The following is a 17,312-nucleotide window of genomic DNA, read 5'->3' as shown; positions in this document are numbered from 1 at the left end:
GAGCAAGATGTTTCATTTACACATCCGTTGCGTTTCTTTTCTCCAAATAATTCACATAGCTGGCTTGTGCAACTAATCTGGGAAGTTGATCGAAGTGCTTCAAATGCTTGGAGACAACCCTCCTCGTGGCCGTTTGCGCGTCCTAATCCATCAATACATGACACCGAGAAATATTCAGTGTCCGATTTCTCCGACATCTCATAACATTGGACTCACGTAGGTTGCCTTTGGTAGTGCTTAGGAGAAAATCCGAATAAGTTTGCTTCAGTGTACCGTCTAACAAAGTTTTCCAGTCACTCTCAGAAGGGCATATGCACTTCCGAACCCGAGCTTCGAGCCTGACACAATCTCTTCAGGCTTCTTTCTTCGATCGAGTAGATCATTGCCCACAGATCAGCGTCACAACTGCACACTCTTCCCTAAACCGTCAGCCGTGCCTGTTTTCATTGGTTCATTAAAGCAAGACAAGAGACTGGGCATCAGAAAATCTCGCACAATGACCTGGGAACTGATTGGACCGTGGCTGTGGCAGGCTAATGCAGAAATCGACAAGATCGACATTGACCCCGAGAACAAAGTTTGAGCCTGGAAATTGGCTGGCTGGATGAATGTGGCAGCCACCAGTTGTGTGGCGCGACATTGGAGGTCGGCAGTCCTTTTCCCTCTATTTCCAGCTCGAGTATATACCTTGAAGCTTCTTGACCTTCGAACGATCTCATGGAGTAAGCCTGGGGTCATGGCGACTTGGGCCACAACAGGCGCCCCTGGCGCCAGAGATTTGTGCTGGCCAATTCAGAAATGCGTGCCATCTATTGCATTCGTTGATACCCCTCAGCCACCTTTCCTGAGCTAGACAATGCAAGCTGCCAATAAATCCGTGCCTTTTTGATGGCCTTCCAACCGGCCGGTGTCGCCGGCCTAGTCTCCGTCGTGGATCTGGGAGAGATCGACATTCCGGGGCATCCACTCTCGGGAGGATTCATCAGATGAGATGGCACATCAGCCACAGACAACCCTCACAAAGATCATGTGTCGCATTAGCTTTGTGACCGGCATCTACAGGAAGTCATACACAGCTCTAAGTCGGAGTTCGACATGCCAGTGACCCGTGTGACCCCCTCATGAAAAGATCGGTTGATTAGACTATCACTCATGACGCTCTCAACTGCGATACAAGGACAATTCGGAAAAGACGTTGATAATTTCTCTAACTACTGTTCATCTGTCGCCTACAATCAACCAGCAGCCTTCAAGCCTCCATTGAGCATCCAACGAGGCACCTTCTTGACCTGGTCGGTATTGAGTCCGCTACGAGGGAGATCGAACACTTCCTTGAGATATAACTGTGTTGACACACAATAATTGCCAAAGAGAATATTTCGGACAACTCTTCCAGAAAAGTAGTCTACTGTCCATCTTGATACGGACCCCTTGGCTGCTCGGCCGAAAAGGGGGGAGTTGATGATTACCACACTGTTGCTGTGCATCCGCACAGTGAAAAGTAAGGAGTAAGGAGCAGTACTACCATCTGCGGCAAGCTATTTTCGGAGTTTTATGACCAGGTACATCAGCTGCAAAGTACATGCAGGAAGATTTTTCAAGGCTGCCACAAGGGACCCTTGATCTACAGAGTACGAGTACATTCGTCAAAATATGCCCGCGGTTGGCAAAGTACGAACACGCAGTGACACATACACCGAATTCTTCAACCCTACTAGCTGGGCATAACCATCATATCTCACAATCTTTGGTATCACTCTCTAGCATCCATTTGAGCAAAATACTGCGCGAATGTGCAGCGAGCAAGCCGCGCGTACAAAGCCAAACATCTCGTATATGGTTACAGGCAGAGCATTGCGTGTCATGACAGTGATGATATGCAAATAACTCCTGTTATGAAATAGAAGGACCAAGCCTACATCCTTTCTACTGGCTGCTTATGGTCCAATTCTGTCACAATACACCAGAGCGACAGATTGACTGATTATGGGAATACATATCGCTGAGTCTTACCGCCAAATCTAGTGTCAGAATCGACCAGCCTCTCCTTTGGCATGCAGCAACACTAGCCAGCCTCAAAATAAGATATCATGCAGCCACATGGGGGATTGATCCCGTTCCTCTGCCCGTTCCCGGCACCCTTGCAGAATTAAGAGCAAAATTCAGCAATTCCCGCTGCTATACAGTAGCATGTGAAAAAAAACCGCAAGGACAGAGAAGAAGGTAGAACGACATATGGGATAAAGGACGCGGCACTGTTGCCACTGAGAAGCTTGGCCGGAGCTTTGCTTTGTCGTCTTGTCAAAGTGCATTCCGTCTCCCCCCTGTCGATTTCTGTCTTACTTCGGGCTCAATATCCGGTGAGCCACACCCACTGAAAGCGTGAGTTTTCTCTTTCGCGTGCAGTGTTATAGACACCCCCATACAGAGGCTCCGCACACCAGCCACGCTGCAGTGCTTTCTCAATAGCGTCCAAACCCCAGCATGCAATCCAGACGCGCAGCTTCACTCGCCACAGTCAAAGGAAATCAGCTTTCTCTGCTGATCAGCACTGGGCTGGAGCGTTGGGCAGACGGAACGTGGTCAGGCATTGAGTGCCACAAAACAGAAGGAAGAAAGAAAAACATTGGATGTGGTTCTTTTGGCCCCCTAGCCGTCCGCGCCGCAAGGCCCCAACAGAGACCCGATCACCAGACAAAAAAACAGATCACAGATGTCTTTTGCCGATGGCTGTCAGCAAAGAGCAGCGAAACGATCGCCCCCTCGCCGCGACTAATGCATGGCATCGAGCATGTCTCCCACCAGCGACACGGTGTGCGCCCACATGAGCCAAGAAGGGGGGCCGAGACAGAGCTTGCGAAAACAGTCGGGAGTCCACATCCATTGATCCATTTACTGTGTCGGCTGCTAGGCGACTTGTCGTGCGCTATTTTCTCCTCTCGGGTCTGGCTTGACCCAACGGTGAGCGAAGACGGACACGCACAGCTGATTCGCCGGTTCGCTAACTCGTCGACTGGGTAATAAAACTCGTGCGTGATGCCTCGCATACACGCAGCACACCACAAATTAACCGCCGCTCGCTCTTTGTCTTTGAGCAAAGCCACAAGGTGGCGAGTACTTTGTAGCCTCTTGCTCGACGATAGGGCGCCCACCCGGTTCTCGACCGCGCTCTAGCTTCCCGCTTCCAGTGTGGAATTCTGGACTTGATAGACAGCGGCCCTCATCTCGATCCGCACCAGGTACGAATATCATATATTGGTCCGTCCTCTTCGGTATGGAGTACCAAGCATTTGGTGGATGCAACAGCCTCCATGCAAATGTCCAAATTTAGCATCGTGGCAATCCACATGGTTCTCAATGCCGTAACTGATCTTCGGTGGGTACACGTGTAGAAACACCAGGTTCAAGACCACAACCATCCTTTTGCAATTTTAAACGCTCTTGCTTCTTTATTGCAGAAGCCCTCGAGGATAAGGGAGATGGCATCGTCGGTATACAGCTTTATTGTGTCGCATACTCCTGCCCCCTTGGCGGAGCACGGCACTCCATTGAACGGCTCGAGGCCCTTGCAAAGGACGATGTGACCCATGCCAAAGATTGCCACGGCGCACAAGCTAGTGGTGTTACGACGTTGAGAAGCGGCCCAGTCACTTCGAGCCTTTCCACCAAGCAGGAGAAGCACTGGGCGATACAGGAATATGACACGCATATATTGCTGCTCCACGCCGCATTGCTCCAAAAGCAGGTACTCTGTACCCCGTACGAGCACTCGTACGTGCAAAGCTTTTTCGACAGTCTCCTTTTTTGCTGAACTGGGGAGAGGATCCTGGCGGCGCTCAACATCCATACTAGTGACGTTGAGCTAGTGCCTGTACGAGGTAGGCTGTTCTCCATATATGCCCAACGTTCCGGGGCTCATTGGGCTTTGCTTTTTCTCGCGTGGACGAAGCAATATCTGTACTGTACAGGTACGGGTACGGGTACTACACGTGTGTCAAACTGCATATTCCACCACGCTCCTTGTGGACATCCAGGGGCGGAGCTTCCCAACAAGGAAAATAAGTAAACAACCAACTTGGGATTCATTCAAGTAAAAACAAATTCAATGCCATTGTCTGCGTGATGCATATGTAGTCATATTCCCATTAGGCGATGCATGTCCTGGCCTAGAGCCTTCTTCCCGTAGCGTGTATATCATATGTCGACATCCCATGTCCTCTCACCCATTGTAATACCCAGACCAAGAGGTGAGACCCTCCCGTAAAAAAAAAAAAAAAAAAGAAAGAAAACGAAATTACTCGTGTGCTATATCCTAGCTAAATGCGTGTACGGCCGGATCCAAACCACCCTATGAAATCGAAGAAAGAAGAATAAGAAAAAGACGGGAAAGAAAAAGTGAGAGAGAGAGAGAGAGAAGAAGAAGAAGGAGATCGGTTGTCAAATGGTAATGATCCGGTTGGGGGTATTCGAATGTAACAGAAGCAACCAGATATTGTGAGCCCAATCCCGTCCAGCAGAATGGGGGTATGTAGACGACGCCGCAACCGACCCACAGCTCCAGGTAAAGATGGGTATGTAATCGCAACGTGGTAAATCCAAGGCGCCTTGGTATCTTTGAAATTATCATCAACACCTTCCAACTCCAGCAAAGAATGTCCCTCTTTCATGCCCGCCTCGCTCGAATTACTGGGGTTCCTGAAAGAGATGGAAAACAAAATTAGAACAACAAGGATATGCGCCATCGTAGCCGCAGTATCTCTAGAAAAGGAGCCGGAGAGCCAGGCCTGTCGGGATGGCAGCAGGACCTTCGGGTCCGTCGTCAATGGACATCTCCCAATCTCGTTTGATGCTTGGCTGTTCAACCACATCCTCAATCTCTAGCTGCATGTCCTGGCCTTCCCTCAACTCCTGGACGAAGTCGTCGTCTATTTCGATCTCGATACCGGCCGGCTTCGTCACATGAATGGTGCGAACTATGAGAGATGCGTCGAGTCCCCACTTGGCGGCGATCCGGCCGTTGAGTTCCCGGAGCGTGCGCGATGAAAGATAGATGGCCCTGTGGTACTCCTTCTTTCCTGCCTCTGCCCTTCCCGAATAAGCAATGTAGAAGCAAGCCACCGGTTTGGCTGGCCGCTCAGGCGGAGGTCGATAAGTCGGGTCGACACCTAGAGCCTCGATCCATCCACTTAAAGTTCCGTCTTCCTCCGTTTTGCTGATCGTAGTGGGGTTTTCAACCCTCTTGACTCCAGTAGAATCAAAATTCTGCCACTGCAATCCGGGGCCAATGGCAGATGCTTGAGATGCTAGAGAGAGTGAGCTTGGGGAGGGGGACACCAACGAGCCGGCAACGGAGCTGTGTGTGCTACGAGCCTGCCAATTGCTCCCTTCACGCAAAAAGTCTGCCTTGCCCGGCAATGATTCGCCCTGTAGCGATACAGGATGCAGGTCGGGGTCGTCGAGTTCATCGCCCCGTAGATACAAAACACTCACGGGCCGCGTGCTCGTGAACATATCTTGAAGTGTCTGCAACTTGAAATGCAAATCATCCTCCAATGTCAAGCGGGGGGCTGTACCACCAGCAGAGCTGGCCGAGGACATGGACCAAGTTCTCTTGTGCTTGTGCTTGGCGGGTATTCCTCCCTTTGCCACAGCTCCCGATCTCTTCCGTTTGAATTCCTTCATCCCACTCTCAGCTTGCGCAATCTGCTGTTTGAGCTTGTCAATCGACTTCTTCACATGGGCAACATCGTTGGAGAGCTTTCGTTCAGCGCCGTGGTCCCTAAACAGCTTGACTTTGCAATAGCATGTCTCAGGGGCTGCATCTGGAGGCGACGGTAACTGATCCGAACAGAAAATGCTGGTCTTGGCACAGAGGCGTACAGGAATGCCCTTGACACCTTTCGAGTGGCTGAAGTCGGTCGAGAGAAAGTTGAAGCGGACAGGGATGTTGACTTCGGCGGCACCATTCAAACCGGGCGTCCATACGACGGAGAAGCCGTCAAACGACGAAGATTCCAGCTCAACCCGCGTTCTCTTGTCATCGCCTTCGGCGGGTTGGCCAGCTTCGACGTACTCGACAGCTTGTAAACGACCACCTCTTTGATGAGCCTCGTTTGTTCCCCTGCCCTCTTTCCACAAGCTCCAGCAAATGCCTGGTTTCTGTCGCTGCTGCTCGTCTTCAAAGGATATGCGCACGTATGTCCTGTATCTAGTACCAGGGCTGATAGGGACTGCTGTGCCTGTGTCGACGATGGATAACGTATAGGCTTGCCCCTTGTTCAAGTAAGTCACTGGGATCTCAGTGGAATGCTTTACCATAGCTGTAGGGGCATTCAGCGTTGAGTGAAATCGAAATTTCTCAGCAGATGCGGGGAGAGGATGGGAGATTGGAATTCCTATTAGCTGCTGCGGGTGCAGCGCAGAGGCAATCGTCGGGATTCGTTCCTCTGACGGATCCGAGTCCATTGGAGATCCATCATGGTCCATCGTCTCGTAACCCGTATCGTGATGTACGAACTCGGTCGGTACGCCGGTTTGTACGAAAGCTTGCTGCGGGTGTGGTGCCTGGACGAAGGCCTCATAGGGGGCGATCGGAAGTGTATCTATTGTAGGGAATCCTGCCAAGTTGGGAACTTCAATGCTTGGCTGGATGATGTCGAGTGTCGTCGGTATCGATAGGGGGGTTTCTAAGCCAGTGGTTATAGCCATTGCGGAAGAGGGCACTATCTCAACTGCATGAGGAGGAAGCAAGGTGCCTGATCCTCCAGGTGTAGGAGGATAGTATGCTTGATGACCTGGGACTCCTGTCACGCCTGGAATGCCTGGAACGCCAGCAACACTTGTAACGTTGGCAACGCCTGGTGTGAGAGAATTGAAGGTAAAGGCATTGGCATCGAGGAGTGAGGGTGTAAATCGCCAAGGATCATTAACAGCTCGCGGCGTAGGGTCCATGTCTCGAAAGGCTGCAGTTTCGATATGTGCTCTATCGTGTTCCTAGTTAGCACTCAAGAGAACTGGGTCGTTATAGACAGAAGGTCGGAGTAGCCAAGCATAGCTTGACCCTGATGCGCTGGCTTTTGATCAGGAGGAAGCTCAACCTACCTCTCATTGACTGGTGCATTGATGATGGGTTGAAAGACGGCAGTGGTTGCCTGAGAGATGGCAGGGGCGGCAGACTCTGTGACTCCGGCAGAGACCTCGGGGAACTGCTGTCTGAAGTCTGCCAATAACTCATCATCAGGCTTCCGCGCGCTCGTTCTACAAGTATCAAACTACGTTAGTATATCAAAGTTGGCAAGGCAAAAGCTAGGGAGGTATGGGGTCGAGGCTGCGCAGTTTTTCTTTATCAGGCAAGATCCACCTCTGCAAAGCCGCTGGAGCCGTATCAAGCTGATTCGGAGATGCGAGGATAGCACAGGCCGCGGAGAGACGGGGACAGTGTACTCTCGATGAGCAATACGGAACAGATAAAAGGCGCCTCACCTTGAACGAAACATGTTTGCGGCGATCCGAAGCGCCTGTGTGCCCCCGAGACGCTTATCGAGATTCAAAAAGAGCCCAAGAGAAGTGTGCGAAATTCAATCCAGCCTGGTTCTGTTGGTCCTGTCTTTTCACGCAAAGATGATACTCCTGTTTGCCTCTTACGTGTCGTCGCAGCGTACAGGCGGTCGAGCTACTGATGGAGAGAGTAGTGCGATAAGCCGCATAAGACACTTGTTAGAGGCGAGAGGGTAGGCTATGGCTCTCAAAGGGCAGCAAAACCGGGGAGCTGAAGCTGGGCGTGACCGCGATGCTCATTCACCACCTCGGAGAGTTGTCCGCCGCTGTAAGCGCAATGCCGGTGACACGAAGGCGCCCTTGAAACCGTTGGCAGCTCTCAAAAGCCCGGGCCGCCAATCTGGCAAGGCTTGTAAGTCGTCTCCTTGTCGGATTTGCAGCGCGCGGGACGGAACGAGGGGATGGAGCGACGGGGACGTTAAAACGGGAGAAACGATGGTACGAAGTGAAGAGAAGAAAAAGTATGATCAAACGGGCGAGCAAAAGAGATGTTGCCTCGAAGGCCCCGTCGGCTGGTGATGGAGGCGCTGGGTCGGGTGTATATTAATTAGAGACGCAACTGGCGGCGGGGCCAAGCTTTCGATCTGGTCGCTTTTTCCCCTAGTAAGAGCTGGCCTGATGTTCTGGACCGTCTTAGGCGTGGAGCCCCTGTGCTGTGCTTGTCTCGCAACGCTGTGGCTCGCCCTTGTCCCCTGCTGTGGCTCCGTGCTTTGGGGGTGCCGTGGTTGGCCTTGGGGGGGATCTTTGTTTTTTTTTTCTCGCAGCGGTGCTCGAGGATTTCTGGTGTGCTGGGGGGAGGGGGGTGGTGCCGCCATTGAGGGCTGCATGGGGCAGATGCGACAGCGGATCGAAAAGTCAGTGGTGAATCGGCACACCCCGAGGAGCGTTCTTAGGTTCATGGGCAGTAGCTTTATGCAGTGCTAGTCCCAGGTAGTAGCGCTGTCGATGGAGAATTTTCGCTGGGGCCGTAGCAGCTTAGTTTCGGTAGCTCCTCGTACAGTGGTGGCTGACGGAGGACTCAGGCACTCGTTCGGCATGTGGATGCGCGCGCGGTTGAATTATTTTTTTGCCTGGCCCAATCAAAGTAGGAGGAGGCCGCCAGTTTGTGAGTGCGTGGGAGAGTGGGAGAAGAGAGTCAGATTGATACTCATGCTTGGTAGATGGAAGAGGACGGAAGAAGATTTGCGAAGGCGAGTGGCAGAATAAGAAGAGGGAAGGGACTCTCACCCAAGGTACCTACCTATTACTACCTGTACCTACCTAGGTAGGTATTACCTAAAGGCGAGGCACCTACTCGTACCTGCCTGGATTGATTGAAAAAGCGCACATGGCAAGTCCAGACGGGATGCGAGTTGCCTCAGCCAGCTTGGCAGATGATTAGGTAGGTTGTTTGATACCAGACTGTACAGTGTTTTCTCCACAGTGCAGTCCCAGGGCACTTGACCACTTGCATCGTCCGCCTGTCTTCCATGCTACCAACTCCGTAGATGCCATCATGCGCCGTTCAGGTACTACCTACTACTCACTACTACTAATAGGTGGCATCCATCTCTAAAATGCAAGCAGCGTCCAGTAACAGACAGCACGGGTGCTACCTTTGGTAGACCGCATCGTCTGCATGCATGCACACCGAGTCGTTTCTGGCCACGAGAGCCGGAGCTGCAGCCTGCGCCGTACGAGAACCCTGTAGCTGGTACTTCCCCCAGGGTCGCACCGTGCGCGTCACAGTGCGCCAAAGCCGCCGCCAACCCGCTGCAGGCAGCATCTGAGGCCTGTATCCGGACAATCCTCCGTCGAGCAAAGCACTTGGCCGTTGCCATTTGCCGTTCGCCAGAACGCCAGCGCTCTGCTAACACGGCCGTAGCACTTCTAGCATCGCTACTTGGCCTCATTCCTCGGCGCCACCAGCCACGAGGCTCCCTGTCTCGTCTTTTCTGCATCGAAATCAATTTGCTAGCGCCGACACTGGCCTCGCTAGCCTCGCTTTCCGCTATGTCAACGCCCCTCTGGTTCGTTTCGCTTCTCTTCCCTCTGTTCCAACGGCTGGCATGGGAGCCTGTTCAATAATCGACGCCGTACTCGGACCAGGACGGGATGGAGGCAGGGCTGTACCGGCAGACATTGGATATCTCATCTCTGCCCAAAGCTGGAAGGGATACTCCCTCCATACTCAATACTCCATGCTCCATGCGATTGCCTGGGTGGATAAAGCAGCATCTCCTCCGGCCGGCGACCAAAAACTCTACAAGCGAGTTCCGTGTTCCCGGGGGTTAGCAGGAACCCGGCATGTCAGAATCAATGCCACCATCACAACTGCGTATCACTATTAGGTACCACAGTTAGCACCTACAAAACACCAAGCTCATCAGACGATACTCCGGCATCTATACTTGCCCGCTCGTGCTGACATTACAGGTAGGGAGGTATGTAGTAGCAGGTACTCGCTCTTCATGCCGGCCTCTGATAAGGCGACAACAGCCTCCGGAGGTCGCTATCCGCCGTCCCACGCTGCCACCCTCGGCCGCCGGGTGCAGTGAAGCCTTGTCGAATCTCCGAGGCAGGGTGTGGCCCCAGGATGAGAAAAGAAAGAAACCTATGGAAGGGCGTTTCTTCATTGCCTAGCGGCCAGACCCGTTGCAGGCCGTGTGGCTGTGCCCGCGCAACTACAGCTACATGTGCTTATATGCAAGGAGCACAGAAATGCCACTGCCGCTGCCAGTTGCTTGTACAAGGGCGATGTGTGCTCTACTGTACTTGTATGCCCTTGCTTGCATTAAACCGAAGCATTCCAAACGGAGTACAGAGACACGGTGTGACCAAGGCCTTTACCAATCGGCTACGTGTTGTATACATATACACGCGCGCTCACTCGCTGATGATTTCTCTCGAACAAAGGGGAAAATCTCGAACAAAGGGAAAAAGAAAAAAAAATTCGCAAGGGGGCTAGCCGCGGTATGGCATGGCATTTGGCATCTAAGAAGGTGGCAATTTTGCGGTCCGCTTACTCGGCCGCCGCGCCATCTACGAGCAATTCGGCCCTGCCATTGCTTAGACCGTGACCCTTGCGTGCTTTTGATTTTTCAGATGTCCAGGTAGAAACGCATCAATTGGGTAAAAATGCATTGGGTCTCAATCTCTTGGCTGCTGCTCGACATCGGCTACATCCAGGCTACATCCAGGCTTCTAGGGGGGCCGTCTTACTATCAAACATTATACACGCCGGCTCTGGTCCATCCCTTCTGTTTCTCTTCAGAATCTGAACAAAGAAAAAAGGAAGGACAGAAAGAAAGAAAGAAAGAAAGAAAGAAAGAAAGAAAAGAGCTTACGGGGCACCCTGTGAGCCTCATCAACTCGTTCAGTGGGGGTCATTTGATCTGTTTGAGCCTGCCTACAGCACAACTGAGCCTCTAGCCATGTGGGAGCTGTAAACTTTGCGCGGCAGTCCGGGATGGATTGTCGAGTCGTATGATCCGGGAGTGGCAGCTAGGTTCGCAAGAAACCCAAGGGCTCTCATAGGTCCCCGGGGTGGCAAACTGTGGCGTATCAGGCATCAAAACCTCACTGCCGCGTTGATGCTAGTTGGTGGGTGTAGCATTGGGGCAGCGAAGGGGTTTATGCAATTCATTAAGCATCGCAGGGTTTATGGTAGGATGTAAACTTCACATGGATGCAGATTTCTTATATATCAGTTTTCGTACTGCTTGACAGCATCTAGAATGGAGACATAACGGATGTATGTAATCTAGACGTGGTGTTCTTAATATATGGAGGGAGTCATTGTGATGCATCAAGTGTAGCCCTACACTACATCCATCTACTTACCTACCTGACAGTGCCTTTCGTCTTTCATCTTTCATCTTTCACAACATACACAAATTAGCAGTTATTGCAACTATAATGGCGTGCGTGAAATCTCCGAGACATGCATACACGTGCACATTAAGCTTCACCTTCTCAATGGGCATCTGACGCAGGACTTGGCATTTGCAGAGATGCCCAATGCAAAGCCGATACTAACCCATCCCTACAAGGTGTTGCGGCTCATTCATGTGTTCTCAGTCCACAGCACTTTGTTACAGCCGCTTTATTTCTTTCGGTTGTTTGTTTTCAAGGTAGATTCTCCGTATGTCGGCCATCAAAGCATCTAGAACAGATCTGCAAGTGCCTAGCCTTGGGCCGGGGCCAAACCAACCCCGGACTACTATTTTCTACTAAAGAGGATCCAACAACTGGGATTCATGCATGGAACAAACCATCGACTTCGCGCCAATGTCTCTCCCTCTTCATCATCAATTGAAAGAAGAAGAAAAATCTAAGAATCCGCCATTCTCTGATACTCTTTTCTACTATCCCGCTACATCCGCCTTGATGATTCGCTGTAAAGTCTTGCATATGGATCCGTAAATTATCGCCTTTTGGAACCGTCATCACAATGGCGGCTTCGCTCCCGTACCACGAGCCAGGAATCGTCACAATCCTTATCCAGACGTCCTTTCTTCTCGTCCTCAATGTCGCCAATTTTGTGCTTGATCATAGTGTCTACTGTGGCCTTCTCGGGCAGATATTCGTAGGAGTAGCCTGGGGAACGCCCGGAGCCAAATGGCTGAGCACAGAAGCTGAGCAGGTTGTTGTCCAATTGGGCTATCTCGGATTGCTGCTTTTGGTATATGAAGGTAAAAATTCATTGAGCTATTCAATCGTTTCTTGATCCACATAAGCTTACTATATCCGAACAGGCGGCCTGTCAACCTCTCTGGGCGCCCTCAGGGCCAATATTTGGCTGTCTTCGTGCGTTGCCATTACTGGCATCAGCGTGCCCATGGGCCTCTCCTTCGTCCTCCAGAAGCTCAGCGATGCAACGCCTCTCCAGGCGTTTGCTGCCGGTGCAGCGTTATGTTCCACGAGCCTTGGTACGACATTCACTGTGCTTCGATCAACTGGTCTGGTCACGTCCCGGCTCGGCGTCGTGCTCACCAGTGCCGCCATGATGGATGACGTTGTCGGCCTTGTCATGGTCCAGATCATCTCCGATTTGGGGTCATCTAAAACTGAAATCAGTGCCGTCACTATTGTCAGGCCGCTTCTGGTATCCGTCGCATTTGCAGTATGCGCTCCTCTTGTCTGTGTCTTCATGGCCAAGCCGTTCACTCTCCGGTTGAACTCTTGGAGGATGAAACATCCCCTGGGGCGTGTCAATCAGCTTTTCAACAGGAGGGGAACACCATGGGTTATTCACACCTCCATCTTGGTTGGCTGTATCACTGGGTCAACATACGCAGGCACTTCTAATCTCTTCGCTGCCTATATTGCGGGCGCAGCCATCAGTTGGTGGGACTCTGAAATATCTCATCCTGCTAATGAGAAGACGGCATCGGAAACATCACCTCCAGTACAAAACCAAGCTTCTGGACAACCAGAAACAGATAATGCTATGATATGTGAACAAACTGTTTCGGAACCCAAGAGACCAGATACATCTGGAATGGCTACTTTCGAAAGGTATTATCTGCAGCCCCTCGAAAGGATCTTGAAGCCGTTCTTCTTTGTAAGTGATTCCCCTAATGACTAAGAACTTATCTAATTATCCAAGGCATCCATTGGTTTCTCTGTCCCAATCACCGAGATGTTCAAGGGCCCTATTGTATGGAAAGGGCTCGTGTATACCGCTCTGATGATGGTGGGCAAGTTACTATGCGGCGCTTGGTTCCTTCGCATCTCCACTGCCTCTCTTCTGCCCACCAATTTATTAGCCTTTGTCAAGCATCCTAAACTACAAATGGTTCATTTCTGGGGACGAGTTCACGAAAAGCCCAAGACGTCTCAGAACTTGGCTTCTTCACAAGCAGCTCAAACCCAAGAGCTCTCGTCAGCATCTCAATCAAGCCGAGAGGCAAACACGCAAACGACGCCCTCTCATTCTGATCCTGCTGGGGCTAATCCGCGATCAATCTACCCTGCTTCTATATTGGGCTGTGCAATGACTGCTCGCGGCGAGATTGGCTTCTTGATTTCTTCCATTGCGGAAAGTAACAAGATATTCTCTTCGTCGCCGACTGATAATGGCAAGAGTTCGGAAATATTCCTCATTGTTACGTGGGCCATAATGCTTTGCACAATTCTGGGACCTTTATCGCTGGGGGTTACAGTGAGACGAGTCAAGCAGCTGGAGCAGGGCGTTGAGAAGCAAGGTCGCCTGGTTCAGAAAGATGTGCTTGGTGTCTGGGGGGTTTCTTGAGGGTCCAGTTGGAGCGTACAAGATGAAGTAATGAATTTATGATGCCATTAAGAATTTGAATGCTCTCAAACTTTATGAGATGGCGGTCATTTTCAGCTACCTATTAATAGCTGTGAATAGAGTTGCTCGTCGGTCTTGCTTCGTATAATGCATTATACTTTGATATATAGACACCTTTTAATGAAGTATCCTCTTCGTATAGTAATAATCAACCAACAGCTATTTCTGAAGCAGTACCTGCTTAATACGAGCTTTAAGATTTTGTCAATGTATTACCAAAAATTGGGAAAACAGTCCTCCGGCATAATTTGCCTACTAATGAGTCACGATATCAGGACCTACAAAGTACAATTAACTCACCCCCCACCGAGGTTTTTCCCTCTCTATATATGAATATATATATTTTTTTTTCCTTTTTTTTTTTTTTTTTTTGCGTCTAGCATACAGTTTCTCCCATGTTTGTACTTGATCTGATGAAGACGGCACTTGCGACTCAAGATAAGCTCCAGCCAGCATATGCCGTCCGTCACCCCACCTTGAAACGCCACACCGAAAGCTTCACCGCGGTGAGAAATTTCCACCACAGCCCTTGCTAGTTGAGTCACCCATGCTTGTCGCAAATCCAACTTCTTCCACCAACAAACCCTCGATTCCAAGCGCCCCTCCAAGCTTCGCCCTTTTGCGCCGAGACTCTCGCCATGTCGCACAAGGGAAAGAACAGCGCCAGCTCGGCAAAGGGCAAAAAGCCTGCCAAGTCGGGCGCAGAGAGCAAAGGCGAAGATGTTCTGCAGGCTGTGGTGCGTCCAGTCATCGCGGGGTTCTCTCGAGGCGATGGCTGATGGCTGACTTGCGCACAGGTTCTCGCAGACTCGTTCCAGGACAGATTCAGGCCCTTTACAGTAGAGAAGCCAAGAGTATGTGGAATTTGCAAAGCTTGAGGACCTTCATTGAGAATGTGGCCGCCAGCTGACTCCCGTCCACTACAGTGTCTTCTGCCGCTGGCAAACACCCCTCTTATCGAGTATACGCTCGAGTTCCTGGTCATGAACGGCGTTCAGGAAGTCTACATTTACTGCGGCGCACACACGGACCAGGTCGAAGATTACATCAGTCACTCTAGATGGGCATCATCGTCAAAATCGTGTCCGTTCTCGGTGCTGCAGTTTGTTCGAGTTGCCGATGCGAGATCCGTTGGCGACGTCCTCCGCGACATGGACAAGCGATCGTTGGTGGATGGTGATTTCCTCCTGGTGCACGGTGACCTGGTATCGAACCTGATTCTAGATGGCGCTCTGGCGGCGCACCGAAAACGAAGAGAGACGAGTGCCGCGAATATCATGACCATGGTCCTGCACAGCGGAGGACCTGCGGATCACAGGACCAAGACGAACGGAATCACGCCCGTGTTTGTGGTGGACACCAAGACTCAGCGCTGCCTTCACTACGATGAGATGAACCCCTTGCAGAGCGACCACTACCTCTCCATGGACCCTGCCATTGCTGACGAGCTGTCAACCGAGTTTGAGGTGCGAGCCGACCTGATAGATGCCCAGATCGACATTTGCACTCCCGAGGTCTTGGCTCTATGGTCAGAAAGCTTCGACTATGAGCTTCCAAGGAGGAATTTCCTGCATGGTGTACTGAAGGACTGGGAACTCAACGGCAAGATGATCTACGCTGAGATTTTCGAGGACGGCTATGCTGCTCGAGCAAGCAACCTGCAGATGTACGATGCCATCAGCAGAGACGTCCTAGGCCGATGGACGTTCCCCTTTATCCCTGAAAACAACATCATGCCTAAGCAGTCATACAAGAAGCACAGCAACAATGTTGTTATCGAGACTGGCGCTTCTCACGCAGCCGACGCCAAACTCCAAAACTCCGTCATCGGAACCGATTCCAGCATCGGACCAGGAAGCAGGATCGTCAACTCCATCATTGGCACTGGTTGCAAGATTGGCGCCAATGTCACGCTTGAGAACTCATTCATCTGGAACGGCACCACCGTGGGAGACGGCACCGTCATATCACAGTCCATCTTGGCTGGTAACGTAGTCATCGGCAAAGGCTGCACAATACCTACCGGATCACTCATCTCCTACGGCGTTCACATCAGCGACTCCATCTCCCTTTCTACCGCCGCGGTGCTCTCAACCGTGACTTCCACAGGCAAGCAGGTCACCAAGGACACTAAACTGCTCGGTCCCGACGGCAACGCAGCCCCCTTCTTCGACCCCGAAGACGACGAGCTCGACGACGAAGACCCCTCCAGGCTCCAAAAGTCTCTCATCTACTCCCTCGCAAACTACAACCTATCGACCTCCTCCATCTCAACGTTTGCCTCCGATGTCGACTCCGACGATGACAACGACAGCAACCTTCTTTCCGCCGACGCCGCTCACTCCAGCAGATCACGTCTCTCGTCCTTTGCGTCAGACGACTCAGCCGGCAAGATGTCCTTCCACACCGACGCCGTCCACGGCCTGCTCGACGCCCTGCGCGCCGATTCCGGCGACTTTGACTCTGCCAAGCTGGAATTCATGGGCCTGCGTCTGGCCAACAACGCATCCGACGCCATGATGCGAAAGGCCGTCGCAACGGCGTTTACCCGCCGCGCAGTCGAACTCGTCACCCCGGAACACGGCGGCCTCGACGCCAGTAAGGCGGCGGACAGGGCCTTCACCGCGTGCAAGGGCGCCTCCAAGTTCGTCAACGAGGTCGGCGTCGGCGGCGGCGAGCCCGCCCAGGTCGAGTTCATCCTCGCCCTGCAGCGCGCCCTGCAGCACTACTCCAAGGGCCAGGAGCAGAGCAAGACGGCCACGCTCCTCCCGGCCATGCTGCAGCAGCTCTACGCGCTGGACATTTTGGAGGAGGAAGGCATTCTGGGATGGTGGGCGGATGCCCGTGCCGTGGAGGGCGAGTATATGGCTGCGTTGAAGGAGAAGTGCAGAGTGCTCGTCGAGTGGCTTGAAAACGCAGAGGAGGAAGACGACGACGACGACGACGACGATGACAGTGATTAGACGAATTAAAAAGTTAAAAAGTGAAAAAAAGGATAGGCACAATGATACAAGGCAAATGAACCAAAACCAGCACGAAAGAAAAGACTCGAAGAGTAGAAAGAAGAAAAGGGGGGGGATTTAGAACAGGTAGCAGAGATTGCCCAAGCTGGGTATCATTCATATATTGCCTCGTTGATAAGCTTAATCCGAGCCATGTCTTGAAAAAAGAAAAACAAAACCGAAGACGCATGCCGTCCCTACCTCTCAATATGCACGTTCCCTTAAAGCGCCCTTTCGCCCTAAATTGCCTGAAATGCCCTCCTTGGACGCAATCTCTCTCTGTGGATGAAGCAAAGACCCATATCCTCCGTTGTTACCAGTACCGTACCAAAAAGAAAATAAAAAAAAAAAAAAAAAGAAATATGATGCCTTGCTGTGGACATTCTTCTCCTCCAGCTCGTCCAGACTTCAGAACGCTAGCCATGTTCATATCCATGTTAAGATATCGATATAAGCAG

General features: G+C 51.6%; 3 protein-coding genes across 3 annotated transcripts; 2 read left to right on the top strand and 1 right to left on the bottom strand.

The window, feature by feature from the left end:
* Nucleotides 1-4,758: 4,758 nt before the first annotated feature.
* Nucleotides 4,759-7,496, bottom strand: Triagg1_7352 (transcriptional regulator family: CP2; the record flags this gene model as incomplete). The annotated part of the gene is made up of 3 exons (XM_062902078.1): nt 4,759-6,982; nt 7,102-7,257; nt 7,483-7,496. The coding sequence occupies 3 exons, from the start codon at nt 7,494-7,496 to the stop codon at nt 4,759-4,761; spliced, it is 2,394 nt and encodes a 797-aa protein (XP_062753670.1).
* Nucleotides 7,497-11,989: 4,493 nt separating this feature from the next.
* Triagg1_7351 (uncharacterized protein) lies at nt 11,990-13,792 on the top strand (the record flags this gene model as incomplete). Its single annotated transcript, XM_062902077.1, has 3 exons — nt 11,990-12,230; nt 12,294-13,102; nt 13,148-13,792. The coding sequence occupies 3 exons, from the start codon at nt 11,990-11,992 to the stop codon at nt 13,790-13,792; spliced, it is 1,695 nt and encodes a 564-aa protein (XP_062753669.1).
* Nucleotides 13,793-14,490: 698 nt separating this feature from the next.
* On the top strand, nt 14,491-16,815 carry Triagg1_7350 (uncharacterized protein; the record flags this gene model as incomplete). Its single annotated transcript, XM_062902076.1, has 3 exons — nt 14,491-14,589; nt 14,650-14,706; nt 14,779-16,815. 3 exons carry the CDS (start codon nt 14,491-14,493, stop codon nt 16,813-16,815), a joined length of 2,193 nt encoding a protein of 730 aa, XP_062753668.1.
* Between the last annotated feature and the right edge of the window lie 497 nt (nt 16,816-17,312).

The sequence above is a fragment of the Trichoderma aggressivum genome (assembly GCF_033847375.1).
Source record: "Trichoderma aggressivum f. europaeum strain CBS 100526 chromosome Unknown scaffold_032, whole genome shotgun sequence".
NCBI classification, from domain to species: domain Eukaryota; kingdom Fungi; phylum Ascomycota; class Sordariomycetes; order Hypocreales; family Hypocreaceae; genus Trichoderma; species Trichoderma aggressivum.
The sequence above is the reverse complement of the archived record's forward strand: the minus strand, read 5'-3'. Positions and strand labels throughout refer to the sequence as shown.